This window comes from Archocentrus centrarchus, chromosome 20 (genome assembly GCF_007364275.1).
Source record: "Archocentrus centrarchus isolate MPI-CPG fArcCen1 chromosome 20, fArcCen1, whole genome shotgun sequence".
Taxonomy (NCBI): Eukaryota; Metazoa; Chordata; class Actinopteri; order Cichliformes; family Cichlidae; genus Archocentrus; species Archocentrus centrarchus.
This window is the reverse complement of record NC_044365.1, coordinates 4642020-4660024: the sequence shown is the minus strand read 5'-3', so window position 1 is coordinate 4660024 and position 18005 is coordinate 4642020. Positions and strand designations below refer to the sequence as shown.

The following is an 18005-nucleotide window of genomic DNA, read 5'->3' as shown; positions in this document are numbered from 1 at the left end:
ACCATTCATCAATTCACATATACTCTCTGTTGTTAGAGGTCTAAAATATGTCTAAATAGTACCTAATCATCCAGGTGAAACTCAAATTACTTTAAATTTTAGTGAAAATCTCTTGTGCAGTGGTCCAGTGGTTAGAGTCAAATCATATGGTGAGTTTTTAGACCATTTTAATGAGGAAAAGCTTCATTTTCAACCAAATTTAGATGCAGAGTGGTGTCTTCTTTTTTCACCTTTCAGTTTAAGTCATGTCTAATATTGAAAGGTCCACGTTCTGACTGCAGCTCGCTCACAGTGCATGATGTGCTTACAGAACGGGAATCAGAAAAGTGTGGCAGTACAGGTTTCCTTCTTTTTATTTTTATTACTGATTTAAGTTTTCCTTTATTCCTGTATTCCTTTGGAATATAGTCTACATTCTTTTATCTTTTAATTAGTCTCTGCACTGTATATTTTGTAATTTTGTAATATTGTGCTATAGTTATAGCTCTAATATCTCTGTATATTTGCAATTTGTATACTTGTATATTGTCCTATAGTTTTTATACTTATTTGTTTTTTTTCTGTAAGCACGAAGTACCGCAGCAATTTCCTAATGCTGTGAACCTGTTCACCCATATGGCAATAAAAACCTTCTGATTCTAAATACGGGCTCAGCAGTCAGTGTTACATTCTCACAGCACTGCTTTTAATGTTAGAAATGTGGTGCAATAACAAACTCTGAAAGGTGGAAATCAAATATAACAAGAGAGAGTTCAGACAACTTCCTGTTTTTCCCTGTAACCATCTTACTGGAACAATGCTGTTTCACATATAAAATAATAATATATTTGACTTAAGCAGCACTGATGGTGCATCCAGTTCTTCACATGATCTTCTAGTCTCCCAGTCTGCTTGCCTCACAACAGAGCTTCATTTGGGAGGCGAGAGTCCAAGAAGGATTCAGAATAAGTGCATAGATGGTAGCAGAAGCAACCTGTCCCACTGAGTTACTCTCTAAATTTTTTTCCTTGAGTACAAGAAGCTGAGAGTGACAACAGGGGCCTGATAAAGACAACAAACAACAACATACCGCAGACCAGACACATACAGAGAATGGGTTTAGCGCTGCGCTCCGGTTAATTGGATTGGACAGTGAAGAGTGTGGATGTCCAATGGGTCTGCCACACGGCCGACTCCACGTCATGTGACCTCAGCGAAGGCGATGTGATTCTACACGTGGGGAGGGAGAGCACAAAAAATATCAGGAAAACATAAATAAAGATTTCATGTTTGGTCTGTATAAACAAACAAATCCCTCAAAAATGAAGCTGGTCTGGGATTCCTAAAATCATACGTAAAGCTTTGCATATGGTAAATGGACTGGTTCTTATATAGCACTTTCTACTCTACGCCGCATTCACACTCATTCATACAGGCACTTTTTTCCCTGCACCTGAGTGGGGTGGCTATGGAAGCTCGTTTCTGCCACTGAAAAAAAATTATTTTTGTTACTCATAACTCAAAATTTTGAGTTATTTTCTCAGTATTTCACGTTGTAAGTTGAACTTTCGAGTTAGCTCCGTGAAAGAGGTCAACTCTGTTACCCAGAAGCAGATGACAACAGTGCATGTGCACTTACAATCGGGTAGCAACAGGATCAGTTAGCTAGCAAACATGAACAGGTTGTCCTCAGGTTTGTGACCTTTGAATGGCTCCTAGCAAATAAGAGCTGCATAAAAGGTCAATGTTTTCATGTTGAACTTATGGACAGCTGCTGATTGGCAGAGCTCACTCAAAATTTAGACTTATTAACGCAAAATTTTGAGTTAGCTCAAAATTTTGAGATATATAACTCGAAATTTTGACTTATTTTCTCAAAATTTTGAGTTATGGATGGCATTTTTTTTTAGAGGTGCAACAAACTTCCATAGATGGCTGTAGGTCAGCAGGTCCCTAACAATCGAAAGGTTGGTGGTTTGATCCCTGGTTGCTCCAGTCTGCATGCTAAAGTATCCTTGGGTAAGATCCTGAATCCTAAGTTTCTCTCATTCATCAGTGGGACTTTTAGACAGAAAGCACTGTTTGTGTGAATGAGGCATTAAAGCACTCTGAATGCTCTAGCAGAGTAGAAAGTGCCGTATAAGAAGGAGTCCATTTACCATCTAAGTGCTTTCTAGCAAACATTCACATGAACACATCAAAGAAAAACTTTATATTTTGGAATGCAAACTGAAGCAGCCAAGCATCGAACCACCAACCTTTCAATAAGGAGATGACCTGCTCTACCTCCACCCCGTATGCCCCACCTCAGCTGTAGAAATTTGAAGCAACATCACATATAGCCATTATATGTGATACTTTTAGTATGTTTATTTTGGGTCACTTCAAGACAAAAGGTTGACATGGTGGGTGGCTGTGGGTTGGGCGGTTGAGTGGGTCGTCTCCCAATTGGAAGGTCATGGATTGATCCCTGGCGCCTCCTGTGTCCAAGAATACTTGGGAAAGATACTGAATCTGAGTTTCCCCTGATGCATCCATCGGTGTGTGTGCACTGTATGAATGTGTGTGTGATTGGATGAAAGAGACTTGAAGTAGAAAGTTCTTTGAGTGCACACACCAGCACTATATAAGTACCATGATCCATCTAAATATTTATGTGAGGCCTGCTTTTCCTGGTGTAGGATGTTTACGATGTTCTCTAAAGCTTAAAATCACCTCAGTAACTCCGGTCATTCTCATTAAGTTCTAAATGTATATCAAATAATTTCAAATAGAAAGATTTGATTTTCTAATCCACCTTGAGCATGCTTTTTACGGAGCATAGGGAAAAGAGGTAAAAAGGGAGGACTAGAAAGTGCCTTTTTCTGCACTGCTGAGCAGAGGAGAGGATGTTCTATTCAGACTGTCCTAGTCAGGACAATCCTATCACTAACTGTTTATTCAGATGTTAAACTAAACCTTCTCCTACTGGCAGTCAAGGTGTTCAAACCAGTAATAATCTTCCTCTAAGCCCTTAAGCTGACCAGACCCCAATTATGGAAGCTGCAGAGCTATAGTGCTGGTAAAGAATGACCTAAAGTAAGTTCAGGCAGGCCATGAAGTCAGTTTCACAGCATTCACAGTAGATCAGCTCAATGCAAGCCTCCATGAGCTGATGAGTCAGCTGTTACCCTTCCAGACATTCAACTGGCAAATGTCATACAGGGGATGCTATTTAATCTGCTTTAGCCTGCATGCATGCAGATGTTGCACATCTGCAAACTGCTTTGCAACCAGCCGTCCCCCCAGCTTCTCTTTTTCATGCCATTTCTTACTTTGTCAATATTATTTGTTGTCAGTGTTTCCTGGTCTGTACTGTGTGGCTGCTCTCTTCCAGTAAAAATGATTATAGCTGGAAACAATCCTTCTTTTGTTTATATGGTCCTGACTAAACTGTTTTCTCATATGTTGGAGGTTGGGTTTGTCCTGCAGAGCAAAATGTGTTTTTGAGTTTGTTCAGTATCAGTACAACAATATCGTCTTCTATACAGCAAGTTCTTTGCATCAAAGACTCAGCAAACACATGGTGCATACTCAAATACAGATGAATCCAGCTGAGAGTTCATGATTTTAGCTCTCAGTAGGTCCCAGTGGTGGACCTGCCAGTTCTGCTATTCTATGGAAAATGCCAACTGAGCTCCACGGTGCCGGGCAGTGAGCACAGGACCCACTAGAGCAGTGGTTCTCAAATCCAGGCCTCGAGGGCCCAGTGTCTCTGCTTCAACACACCTGAGTCAAATATAGAAGTCATTAGCAGGACTCTGGAGAACTTGACTGCATACTGAGGAGGTAATTTAGCCATTTGATTCAGGTGTGTTGGATCAGGGACACATCTAAAACCTGCAGGACACCGGCCCTTGAGGCCTGGATTTGAGGATCAATAAAATGCCATTTCAAAAGTCGGTCTAATTCCAGAGTATTGGTTGTTATGGAGTGTGAAAAATGACAAAACTATTTCATATGCACAGAATGTTATTGCTTGTTGAATTGCTGTATCCAGCAGAGCTTTGAAGGAACTACACAATGACACAGCTCCTACTCATTCCTACAGATGAATCCATTCTGTTCAGCTACTGTGGTTCACTTTTATTGTGCTCGACTAAGGAGAACTATTAGCATTTATATTGGGGGAGATATCGCCTACATGTGGCACCTTTCTCCTGTAATGTTTCTAATAAAATGAGGAATAATTCATCCTCCAAAATGAGAAGATTCCACTTGTATACTGCACTAAAGGTAATCTGTTTCCACAGATTTAGAGGTCTCAATTTAGTTTGTTCCACTCATTTATTTTTGAGGGAAATTAAACTCTGTGTTAAAGACTGGAAGCGATGTCACTCCTCTAAAGATTTAAAGCAAAGTGTGGGCTTCATTTTGCTGCTCAAAGGTTGCTTCCTGCCCTGGCATTTTGTTCATTGTGGCTTGTTTAGCTTCCAGGCATCTTTAGGCTGTGCTATTTTTAGAGCAGGCAATTTTCCACAGAGGCTGTTGGAGCTGAGGTGAGAGTGTGTGAGATTCTCTGCTCTTTGTCAGGCAGCCGAGTGCAAGCTCTCTCAGCTGGAAGCTGTGAATTGAACCATCAGATAGGAGCTGCATATGTTCTACATTTCACTCTTAAATGTGTGTCTCAGAGGAAATGAGAAGAAAACTCAGCAAGTTCAAGCAAACACACTGCTCTTAGATGTGAAGACGTGAAAATCATACGTGCACTCTGATGAAAGGAAAAAGCAGGAAAAGCACTTCAACACACATCGCCCTCTCTTTGGCTTTATTATACACACACTGCTGTGATCACTGTGGCCCAACATGGAGTCCAGCCTAACAGATGGGTCATCGATGGGCCGCAGGACCAGGGCTTCACCGTAACACACGGATTTGTTTGATGAGGCTAGTTTGGCTCTTTTTGTAGTTCTCTCATTTATACATCTATGAAAACACTGCTTAGCAAAGCAGCTGCTGAGCTCTACAAACACAGTGAAGTAATAATGAAATCCAGCACGTTTACCTGACAAACAAATTAGAGCCTATGCCCAGCAGATTACAGAGAACGGAGGAGAAACAGGACCCACATATGTTGTGAATGCTTTTAGAACAGTGTGTACTAACACTGTTTAATCTGCTGCCCTTTTTTGTCACTTATTTTAGTGCTGATGTATTATTTATTTTTGATATCCTGTATTATTTACCTGAAAAAAAACTGCTTTGCTGCTAACAGCAAAAAACAAGCAAACCCACCCCGTTATTTAACACTCATGTCTCAGAGTGTCAGCAGCAGTTTTACAGCCACATGCTTCTTTATTTCTACAGATTTCTGCAGCTCCATATTTGTGATTTAAGGCTACCCTGGGTCGTGACTCACAGGACCTAATCCACATTATTTAGGACATGTCTCCATGGTATTCAGCACCTATTTGTACTTAAAAAGAAAAAGCTGAGAGTCTGGTAACAGCTGCATGCAGGGATAGCTGTAATTGTAATTGCAGCATACACTGTTGTTGGAGGATACTGACACAGTGATATCAGTGGCTTCATTGGAGATGATGTGCAGGTGGTTCTGGCAGACACCACGAGGTGTTACCCTCACTGACAAATAATACACAAAGGTTTGGACATATCCGATAGACTCAGCTCATTCCCAAACAGGTCCTTTTTTCTCCAGAACAGAATGGTACGTGCTGTGGTACATGCTGTGGTACTTGCTGTGGTACGTGCTGTGGTACGTGCTGTGGTACGTGCTGTGGTACGTGCTGTGGTACGTGCTGTGGTACGTGCTGTGGTACTTGCTGTGGTACGTGCTGTGGTACTTGCTGTGGTACGTGCTGTGGTACTTGCTGTGGTACGTGCTGTGGTACTTGCTGTGGTACGTGCTGTGGTACGTGCTGTGGTACGTGTTATAACACCTCTGTAACAGTTCAACAGAAGGATTAGTTTCCATTTTTTGGTAGTATTTAAAAGCATATTCCTAATTTTGGGATGTCTAAAGACAATCACACAACTTGTTAGTTGATGAAACTTTGCTGTTGTGTGCTGACTTGAAAACATAGTTTCACTGTGAGTCCTCCTCCTCCGTTTTTCAAAAACATTTTATTACCAGCTTTCTTTTATGGTTTATTATGTCTGAGATATTATATTAATAATGATGCATTAAAAAAGAGGTACAGGAGACAGCTTTCAATTCATCCATGTTAGCAGGTACGCTAGTGTTAGCTAACATTAGCCAGAAGAAAGTTGAGGATCAGATTTAATCCCAATTCTTATCAAGCACAGGTGGTGAAGCGTCTGCTTGAGTTTTCCTCCAAAGTTTTAGACTGTCAATCAGATTTTGGAAACTAGCAATTTCCAAAAGACAGAACAGTTTTACATGATTACAGTGTTAAAGATACGCAGTCTGAGCAATAAACAAACTCAGTAAGTCTTAAATTAAAAAACAAAAACGGAATAAATGACAGGAAATAGGATCTAGGAGTTAACGATGTCACTGTGTTCCTGATCTCAGCTATCACTTTTCTAAGTTCAGTGTTAACACAGCATTGTGATTTCCATAATCATCTGTGTGTGTTAACAGACAAAAATGATGATGGAAATTAGTGATCGTCTCTGTTTTCCACGGTGAAACTACTGGCTGATATTTCATGCTAGTGGAAGGTAATGACTCTGAAAATGAAGTATGCAGTATTGACAAGCTGTTCATATAAGAATATGCAAGATGATCAAAGTGACCAAATTAGAACAGTCAATGGGCATGTGAGTACTGTAATGAGCCAGATTTATACCGTATTCTTTAATCATAACTCTCCAAGTTAGTGTTCCACCTCCATCTTACACCCAAAACTCAATGGATACATATGCATCATTTCCACAGGGGTTCAAAAATACTTGGCTATATTTATGGCTACTCAAAGGCACTCACATATTCAAGCTGGAAAACTACAACCCCAAAATCCAAAAATGTTGGGACACTGTAAAATGTAAGTCAAATGCAACAATTTGCAAATCTCATAAAGCCATATTTTATTCATAATAGAGTATAAGAAACATCAAACATTTAACCCTCTGGGGTCGTTTTTGACTACTTTTGAGTTTACTTTATACTTCACCTTGTTTGGTATCACTGTTTTCAGCACAACCTCACCTGTGTTATTGTACAGTTATTTTTCATTTTTATGTACTGTATTAACACAGAATTTTTTTTTAAATTTTACTGTGAAAGCCAACGAACATGTTTAATGAACTATTTTTACAAATAAAAGGAGCAGTCACTTGTTGAAATACCTAAATATGAAAGATTGTAGGTGCAAAAGTGGCTCCACAGTGTAGTGGTTTACACATTCAACTAGCGAGTGAAAGGTTGCTGGTTCATTTCCAGTCGGAGGCACAAATCTCCTTTGGGGTTGCAGCAGGAAGGGCATCCACTGTGGAACCTCTGCCAGATAAACCATGCAGAGCTTCCTGCTGTGACACAGGGAGCAGTCACTAGTATTTAGGTAGGTGTAGATAAATATCAGCCAGCTGTTTCACAGGTTTTAAACAGAGAACTAAAGAGAGTTGACAGAGCTCACATCTCAGACCACTTCACAGAGTACTTTGGTTGCCTTTGGTTCCTGAGCCACTTGAACCAGCTGAGACCCCGCAGCCAGTGCAGGAATGCCTGGAGGCGCTCCTTAATGCTGCAAGAGCCTTCATCTTCATCATCCGTCTCCTGCAGCAGCAGCAGTGTGTTCGTGCATGTGTGTGTGTTTGGTACAACAAATGGCAACATCCAATATTAACATTTTGGTACTGCTACAACTACAACTAACAGGTCACATGACTTTAAAGGGAGCTTGAATCATTTCTGTCAGTTCCAATTATGACATGATTTTGGATTTACTTTTATTTAAGAGGTTCTCTGCTTGGTTCTTAGTTTGTTTGTTCTACACATTCTTCCTGCTCTTGACGGAGACGGTCGCATCTATCTCTCTCCCTGCCCTCCTGCCATCTCTCCACTTGCTGCTTGCTGTGAGAGCGTCTCTCACACACTGTCCGAATAAGAATAAGATTGAGGATCTGGCATGGTGGACCCTAAACACCATTGATCGAATTTTTTCCACTCTGAGATCGGGGAAAGGGGAGCCCGCGTGTCCTAGTGGAACAGACCCGGTTGGATACGTCATCGATTCTTGGAGCTCGTGGAGACTTGTGTGCTTCTCAGCCCTCGAGGCCGAAGACGTGGAAGACGTCTACATATTCGGCTATTTGGTAGCGGTATCTTTTCTGTTTGGGCTCGGAGGATACCTGATTTACCGGGAAATTAAGAAAATCTGGGCAGCAGTTCAACATCTGCAGAGGCTGCCGACCCAGGTGGATGGGCTGTGCAGGGCCGTACAAACTCAGACTCAAAGCCTGGTGAACCTGAGCCGTAAAGCTGGTGTGCAGCCCAGCTGAGAACGTGCTCGCAGGCGAGAGGGGTTCGACCTGGAGATAAGGTTCGGTTCTGCACGGTGAGGACGGTAACTAATGAATTTGGAATATTGGATTATTGAATGGTTCCCCAGTGAGACTGAAGGCTGTTGGAAAAAAAACAAGCAGCCTGTTCCAAAACAACATCTGCATTATCAGGAATTCGGCTCCCTAGCCGGCCTTGAGCTGGCAATCATATCTCTCCAGGGCTATGTGTGACGGTCGCTCTCCCCCTTAGCCCCACCTGTGATTTGTGAAGCTGTATCTGCTGTACCACGGCCACTGATGAATTTCCATCACTATCAGCGAACTGTTTTGGCTAGGAGCTGGAATCTGGGGTCCACAATGCCCTCACCCTCTCGTCTCCGTCTGCATGCCCTCCTGACCTGACCCTACCCACCATACTGCTATCCTGGCTTTAAATGTGCAAATATGCTTTTGCTGAGGTGTTTTTTGGAACCTCGTAAGGTGTTTATAATGAAAACAGTACGAGATGATTTTTTTGAACCTAACTATCCCAGTGTATCTCTTTCTGTTCTTCTGCTAAAGGTAGCGCTGCGAGTCAGCTGCATGACCTCAGGACACCTGCCCCCCCTGTTTGCTTATGTTTTTTGTATTTCTTGGATGGGTGTTCTGGAACGCAAAATTTCATTATATGTTTTCATTTTATGTTTACATATATATGACAATAAAGAAACCTTGAAACCTTGATTTTCATGTTATGCTGAGCCTTTTATTCTTAGTTCCAGTCAGTGTTTCCTGTCTCATCCTCATGTATCAGTTCCCTTACGTCCCATATCTCTGGACTCTAAATAAAAGTTTGTGTTTTGAGTTCACACGGTCCATTTCCTGCAATTCCTTACCCATTAGTTTATAACCTGATTTAAAGGTATACTGTGGCAGGTTTGCTTGACATTAGTTCTGGAATTAGCAGCTTTAATGATTCCTTAAGTATCTTTAACATCTTAAATCAATTTCTCACGATCCAATAAAAGTACTTTTCTTTTCTTTTTAAGAGCCCATTTTATGCTAAGGTGGGTTTTCCATCTCCTTCAGTGTTGAATATAGATATTCTGTGCAAAGCTACAAAGTCCATGTCTAAGGCACACACAGAAATACATTAAATGGTTTGTTGGCAGTCCAGCTTGTAATTGTACAACCTCAGTTCCCAAAAAGTTGGGACAATATAAACACAATACAACAGTTTGCAAATCTATAAACCCATATTTTATTCACAGCTGAGCACAGAAAACTATCAAATGTTTAAACTGAAAAATGTACCATTTTACTAAAAAAAAGAACATTTTTTTGATATGGCTTATCTTTGTATGATAGTACTGTAACCTGCATTTGTGGATGGCACAGTGAACTGTCCACAGACAGCAGTTTCTGGAAGTGTTCCTGCAGTTTTTAATGCAGTGCAGGTCCAGGATTGGCTCTCAGCCTTGTCCCTGGCACACAGAGATTCCCTCAGATTTATGGACTCATTTGACAACCTTGTGTACTGTAGATGACATATTTAAAATCATTGCAATTTTGAGCAACATTATTCTGAATTTGGTCCCAAATTTGTGAACCTCTGCCTATCTTTACTTCTGAGAAACTCTGCCTCTCTAAGATGTGTGTTTTTGATGGTAACAATGTGCCCACAAAAACAGGAAAATCCTCAGAGCTAGCACATCATGTGGCTGTTAGTTTAGGTTGCTGTTAGTTTTGATGTTACATCCATAGATCAGAGCAATGTGGAATCTGTAAGGTTGATGGAAGATAATAAATTGAAGAAACAAATATAGAACAATTTGAAACCACTGCAGTTATACTGGGTTTTCATTTCTGTGATACAGTGCAAGTTAAACTTAGCTGACTTTTCAGTTAGCATGCTCTGATGCACACATTAAAAATAAATGATCAAGATGCAGTTTCAGAAAACAATTACATGAAAACATCATGCATTGTACAATATAGCAACTTTCTTCATTTATGTATGGTTGAACTCTTTTTGCCAGCTGACAGCTATAGCTGCGCTGCTCTGAGATTTTAGGGTCATGATTTATTACCAATTTTGTTTTGCCAGCTCATTAATCATGATTAATGAGGAGCGAAGTATGTTTTGTGGCTCGCCTGTAGGAGGGAGAGGTTGGATAAGATAGCTGAGGGTGCTGCATCAGTTGGGGAGAGCAGCACAGGAGAGCAGAGGGTGCACTTGCTAATTAGTCTTTCACCCAAGGTGTGGGGCTGCAGGAAGGCAGTGGTGGACAAACTGGAGCAGAAGGCACGAACGCTCTGAAGCTGAGTATTCATGACAGCATTTTTCCTGCAAATATTGCAATAAAGACTTGTAGAAATCTGCTCCCTCCATGTGGGTACTGAGGAGAACTTGCTACACTGGTGCCCAGCGTACCTCAGTAACACGGAGATGTTAGGATCACAGCCAGTCTAGCTGACAGCTGCTCTGGCACAAATACTGGGAGTGGCTCAAACAGCTGCACCCAGTTTACATGTTTTGACCAGAGGAGCTCCATATGCAGTATGAAAGCGGTCCTGGATCAGGTGGTCTACTTTCCCAGGGATCAAAGCTGCTACTCCAGAAGCTCCAAGCTGACCGTGCATTTGCCTACACTGAGCAGCTGAAAGATGTGGCCACGCAGTACCTGCAACCGAGAGAGGCAGCCAGAGAGCAACTGCTGCTGGAGCTGATGGTGATTACCAGCAGAATGGGTGAGGTGTCACTGGCAGGCAAACTTGATGATGGCAGTCACTTTGGCTGTGGACTGCCTCACTGCACATGTGGTGGAAACTCACTGCGGCTGATCAGGGACCAAAGGCTGCCTGTTCGCTACTGACACTGTGGAAGAAATCGCTTCCCTTTCTGGGAGCTTGCCTCACCTTCCCTGCCACCAGTCCTGTTGGCTGCTGGAACAGCACCCAGCCCACCCCCTCAAGCGCTGGGGCAGGAGTGTTGGAGGTGTGGGTGACGTGGCCACTTCCAAATTGAGTGCCCGCTCGTGGAAGTTGGCCAGGTGGTGTGGGTTGCCATACCTCTAACACTTTCCTCTGGTCTGTGAGCAACATACAACATTCCAGTAAGAAAGCAAGAAGGTATATACCACCAGTGGTTTTCCAGGTGGCTCATTATAATCCCACGGCTGGTTACCTGGGATATGATAAACTCTGGAAACAATAAAACGGCCTGATTCTAATGGCTGGGTATTTAAAGGAATGTGCAGCAGTGGTGTCCTGTATGCCTGCTGGTCAATCCAGCAGCCATTTTAAAAGTACCTTTGTTCTCTTTACCAATTATGGAGATCCTGTTTGAACAAATGGGTATGGGCCATTTCCCCAGAGTGCACATGGATATTACTGTGTGTTAGTTCTAGTGGATTACACCTCTTGATTTCCTGAAGCAGTGCCCCTCTGTGACATTTCTGCAAAGAATGTGGCACGGGCAATGTTTCAGGTTAGAAACATGGAAGAGATTCTGATGGACCAGGGCATGTTCTTCATGTCATGAAAGAACTTTGAGTTGCTGTGTATTACAGTAAGTCTCTTTGGATGGAGCGTATAAGAGTTTAATCGTAAGTTCATTAGAGACGAACACATTTGGGATTCCCTGTTGTTTGCAGTGTGGAACGTCCTTCAGGCCAAGTCTTCACACTTTGGGTTGGTTGAAAATTTACTCCAGGCTCAGGAATGTCAAAAGCACACGGAACCAAAACCAGATAATTTCCAGTGGGAGATAAAGTGCTTGTATTCCCCCCTTATTCCAGCTCTAAATTACTTGCCAGGTGGCAAGGACCCTTTAAGGTCACATGATGAGTGGGGGATGTTGTCCATGAGGCAGTGCAAACTGACAGGTGGAGCAGCACAGGTTTACCCCTTCAACCTCCTTAAAGCACGGGGGGAGGCAGAGTCGGTCTCTCTGGGCGTAGGTACCAGATTTCACCAATTCTTCTCGGCTCCTTTGCGATGACCATCTCTCACAGCACCCAAAAGACGTGTGTTGCTGAGTTGATGGTGATGGTTTGGTCATGACTCTATAGGCTGCCAGAACCCAAATTGAAAGTAGTTCTGAAAGAACTGAAAGTGATGCTGGAAATGGGGTGACAGTAGAGTCACACAGTGCCTGTTGTTCTTGTCATGAAGAAGGATGGGTCTATGAGGATCTATGTTGACTATCGCACCGTGAATGCCATTTCACAGTTTGATACCTACCCCATGCCCCAGAGCACCAAGACTGGTTGGGCACTGCTCACCTTTTTCACAACTCTGGATTTAACCAAAGGCTACTGGTATATCCAGTCATCCGAGTGGGACAAAAAAATGCCCCTCCACTCCGTATGGTGGAGCTAGGGCAGGATGGCTGATGGTACGGTATCACTTAAGGAGAGCGGCACACCTATGATATCACTGCATAATTATGTGCCATTCAGACTGACGTTTTATCCAATTATTTATTTTTTTGCATTTTTGGCCACAGCAGCTTTTATTAGCAGTAGAGGCAGACAGAAAACGGGGGAAGACACGCGGACAAATTGGTGACAGGCCGGGACTCGAGCCCGCGCCGCCCGCACCGCAATGCGACACATGTATGTGGTCGCCTGCTCCACCACTGAGCCACCCGGGCGCCCCCAATTAATTATTTTAGTACAAGATGTGAGTGTGTTATACTCAATCTGTGACTCCACCTGCGTCACTACAGTATACCGTACTGACTGCATAACAGCAGCAAAACATGGTTTTTATTTGATGTTCTGCATATACTCTGTAAAGTGATTGTAGGTGACACCTGTCACTTCAAATTTAACTCTTCTTATGTTTCCAGGTGTACTAAAAAATTACTAACTTCACCACTCTGGGTTTCACTGGAGATTTTTTTATGTTTCCTTCATTGATTTATTACTTTTTTAACCATCACATAAATTTAGGAGGAAATATTATTGATGTCTGGTCACATGTCATTTTAATGTTTATCTTCCATTTGTCTTTGCATATGTATTTGCCCCCTTCCTGATTTATTTATTTATTTATTTTTTTGGCAACACTGGGAAGGAAAAACTCCCTTTTAACAGGAAGAAACCTCCAGCAGAACCAGGTTCAGGGAGGGGGGGTCATCTGCTGTGAGGGGAGGGGGACAGGACAAAGGACACACTGTGGAACAGAGTCAGAGATTAATAATAACTGATGATTAAATGCAAAGTGGAGTATAAACAGTGAAAACTGGTGAATGAAAAAGACACAGGAACCCCCCCAGCAGCCTAGGCCTATAGCAGCATAACTAAGGGAGGGTTCAGGGTCACCTGATCCAGCCCTAACTATAAGCTTGATCATAAAGGAAAGTTTTAAGCCTAATCTTAAAAATAGAGAGGGTGTCTGTCTCCTGAATCCAAGCTGGAAGCTGGTTCCACAGAAGAGGCGCCTGAAAGCTGAAGGCTCTGCCTCCCATTCTACTCTTAAGTATCCTAGGAACCACAAGTAAGCCAGCAGTCTGAGAGAGAAGTGCTCTGTTGGGGTGATATGGTACTATGAGGTCTTTGAGATAAGATGGGGTCTGATTATTCAAGACCTTGTAGGTGAGGAGAAGGATTTTAAATTCTATTCTAGATTTAACAGGGAGCCAATGAAGAGAAGCCAATATGGGAGAAATCTGCTCTCTCTTTCTAGTCCCTGTCAGTACTCTAGCTGCAGCATTTTGGATCAGCTGAAGGCTTTTCAGGGAGCTTTTAGGACAGCCTGATAATAATGAATTACAATAGTCCAGCCTAGAAGTAATAAATGCATGAATTAGCTTTTCAGCATCATCATCAAGATAAACAAAGTACAAAGTGCAGTTTTTAAATGATGATGAAATCTTTTTCACATAGGGCCACTTAAGCCTGGATAGCTTTTTCTCCTTAATAAATATAATCATCATTTAAAAACTGCATTTTGTATCTGCTCGGGTTATCTTTGTGACATGTATGCAAAAAATGAGAAATCAGGAAGGAGGTAAATACTTTTTCACAGCTCTGTAAGATCCAGAACCCCAGAGAAGAAGTTATGTCAAAGATTCTTAGTGTCTGCATGATGCTTCAAATGATTTGGATGTTTGTTATGCAGACTGAGCGAAGGATGTGTTCTCAGGCTAACAGAGTGCAAATAGAATATATAGGATTTAAATGCATTAACTCCAGTACATATTCCAACATTTCAGCCTGATGGTTGAACGCTTTTACACTGAATACTGGTCCCATCAGTGTTGCATTTAAAAGCAACCCAAATGTTTTATTTATCAGTTAACTGCTTTATCTGCATTTAACTGAAAGTTACATATATGATTGTATTTGACTTCACAATTCATTATTAAAATTAGATCATAAAAATTCAAACAGCCTAACTTAGAGATTTGTAATCCAGTCCATTGTGTGTTTATGGTCTGAAAGATCTCTTGAGGTTAGTCAGCACCATTAACACCCCAACATTTAGCTCAAAGCTGCAGTTGTTCAAATGTCAAATGCTTAATTGTTGAATTGTTATTATTAATCTCTGTCTCTCTTCCACAGTGTGTCTTTTGTCCTGTCTCTCCCCCCTCAGCAGATGACCCCCCCTCCCTGAGCCTGGTTCTGCTGGAGGTTTCTTCCTGTTTAAAGGGAGTTTTTCCTTCCCACTGTCACCAAGTGCTGCTCATAGGGGGTCGTTCTGACAGTTGGGTTTTCTCTGTAATTATTGTGTAATTATTGTAGGGTCTTTACCTTATAATATAAAGCGCTTTGAGGTGACTGTTGTGATTTGGAGCTATATAAATAAAATTGACTTGACTTTGTAATTATATAATGTAGGGGTAATATTTCTGGAGAACACAAGTCTTTAACAAGGACCCTAAAAACAATTCAGATTCATTAAATTATATATTTATTTTCTTGTGAAAACTTTCATGCCAGCAGCTTCAAACTGTTAGGACATTCAAGCAAGTTCATACTGATCCGATCCTGATGTATAGAAAACATTTATTTAAAGGATGAAACGGTGATTAAGTCATTATTTATTTATTTCAAAAAGTGTATTCTAATTAGCAGTGTGCTCTGTTGGGCAGTACCAACCTGTGAAGCGATGTACTTCTCCAGAGGACTCTCCGCTCGGCCGATGTTTAGCATGGCTGTATTGGGCCGCTGCTCCGCCGGGGACTCCTCACTCAGCAGCAACTTTCCTTTGAAGTTATGAACCACACACACCACCTACAACCACAAATATAACACAGCTTTAAATGAGAATGGACCCATGGCTAACATCTGACACACACACACACACACACACACACTGAAGCCACAGCTGAGATTAGTGTGTGAGTGTCTAACTGAATCTGGGTAGCTGCTAGGATTAAGAGAGTATGTAGGTCACATACAGTATATTGGGTTTTTCCTAAGGGTATCGTCACAATGATGGATGTGAGTGTTGCAAGACATTCAGAGAAACTGAGGGCTGGAGCAGCGGCAAGTCTTCTGTAGTCTCTTATTTCTTACAGAGCAGTGAAATCTTAGGGAGTAGCGAGTGTGTGGGGACAGGTAAAGTTTACCTGCAAACTGAACCTAAACAACCGGTCGGGTTTCTGTTCTTGTGTTTTGTTCTCTGAGCACTTAAGAGAAACATTTGATATCTCTGTTGTTAAGCTAAGTCCAATGCTTGTATGTTACCACACAACAATGTCCTCTGTACACAGTCTATGATTTGTGAAATCTATATACTGCACAAAGCGTTCCCAGGCCAGCCAAGAGATATAATCTCTCCAGCGTGTCCTGGGTCTGCCCTGGGGTAGGACAGCCACCCTTCGTAGGAAACTCATTTCTGCCGCTTGTATTCGCAATCTCATTTTTTCGGTCACTACCCAAAGCTCGTGACCATAGGTGAGGGTAGGGACGTAGATTGAGCGGTAAATTGACAGCTTCAATTTTACACTCAGCTCCCTCTTCACTGCAACAGATCCATCTGTCAATCTCCCGCTCCCTTCTCCCGTCACTGGTGAACAAGACGCCGAGGTACTTGAACTCCTCCACCTGGTGCAGCAATTCGTCCCTGAGCTGGAGAGGGCACTCCACCCTTTTCTGGCTGAGGGCCATGGCCTCAGACTTAGAGGTGCTAATTCTCCTGCCAGCCACTTCACACTTGGCTGCAAACCATTACACTGTGAGCTGGAGGCCACCACCTGAAGCCAACAGGACGGCATCATGCGCAAAGAGCAGAGTCGAGACTCTGAGGCCAACAAAGCGAAAGCCTTCCGCCACCTGGCTACACCTAGAACTACTGTCCATAAAAATTATGAACGGTGATGATCGGTGACAAAGGGCAGCCCTGGCAAAGTCCAACACCCACAGGAAACAAGTCCAACTTATTGCCGGCAATACGGCCCAAGCTCTCACTGCAGTTGTACAGGGACTGAATGGCCATGAGTGAGAGAGAGCCAAAGATTAAAAACTACTGAAATGCAGAGTGCTGTATAAACACAGAGTGAAAAGAGGTGAATGAAAAGGAAATACTCAGTGCATCATACAAACCCTCCAGCAGCCTGGGCCTATTGCAGTGTAAGAAAGGTAGGACGTGATCTGTTGGGTGATCTATGAGGTCTTTGAGATAAGATGGGGCCTGATTATTCAAGACCTTGTATGTGAGGAGAAGGATTTTAAATTCTATTCTAGATTTAACAGGGAGCCAATGAAGAGAAGCCAATATGGGAGAAATCTGCTCTCTCTTTCTAGTCCCTGTCAGTACTCCAGCTGCAGCATTTTGGATCAGCTGAAGGCTTTTCAGGGAGCTTTTAGGACAGCCTGATAATAATGAATTACAGTAGTCCAGCCTAGAAGTAATAAATGCATGAATTAGCTTTTCAGCATCACTCTGAGAAAGGATGTTTCTAATTTTAGAAATATTGCGCAAATACAAAGAAGCGGTCCTAAATATTTGTTTAATATGTGCATTGAAGGACATATCCTGGTCAAAAATGACTCCAAGATTTCTCACAGTGTTACTGGAGGCCAAAGTAATGCCATCCAGAGTAAGTATCTGGTTTGACACCATGTTTCTAAGATTTGTGGGGCCGAGAACAAGAATTTCAGTTTTATCTGAATTTAGAAGCAGGGCAAGTCCAGCAGCAAAAACTTGGAAACAGGATCATGAACAGAAAAACACACAGCGGGGCGCACTGACAACAAGGACGATGATGGAACACTGAGGAACATGGACGAGCGCTGACGAGGATGCGACAACAAGCCGGGGGAAACACTAACAACACAAGGAAACACAGGTCAAAACTAAATACAACTAAGAACACAGAGATTAGGGTCAAAGGACATGAAAGTGACAGTAACCTTCACTAATGCTGTTTCTGTGATGAATTCTGAAACCTGACTGAAACTCTTCAAATAAACCGTTCCTCTGCAGATGATCAGTTAGCTGTTTTACAACTACTCTTTCAAGGATCTTTGAGAAAAAAGGAAGGTTGGAGATTGGCCTATAATTAGCTAAGACAGCTGGGTCAGTGATGGCTTTTTAAATAATTTTAATTACTGCAGGAACGTCAA

The 18005-nt window shown here is 42.2% G+C and overlaps 1 protein-coding gene across 1 annotated transcript in view; it reads right to left on the bottom strand.

The window, feature by feature from the left end:
* Window positions 1–563: 563 nt before the first annotated feature.
* LOC115799063 (phospholipid phosphatase-related protein type 5) overlaps window positions 564–18005 on the bottom strand; it is a 96726-nt gene continuing 79284 nt past the window's right edge. The window contains exons 5-6 of the mRNA XM_030756008.1: window positions 15534–15668; window positions 564–1209 (exon numbers count right to left, since the gene is read on the bottom strand). Coding sequence (XP_030611868.1) covers window positions 1180–1209; window positions 15534–15668 — 165 coding nt within the window. The 3' untranslated portion in view covers window positions 564–1179. The remainder of the gene's footprint in view (window positions 1210–15533; window positions 15669–18005) is intronic.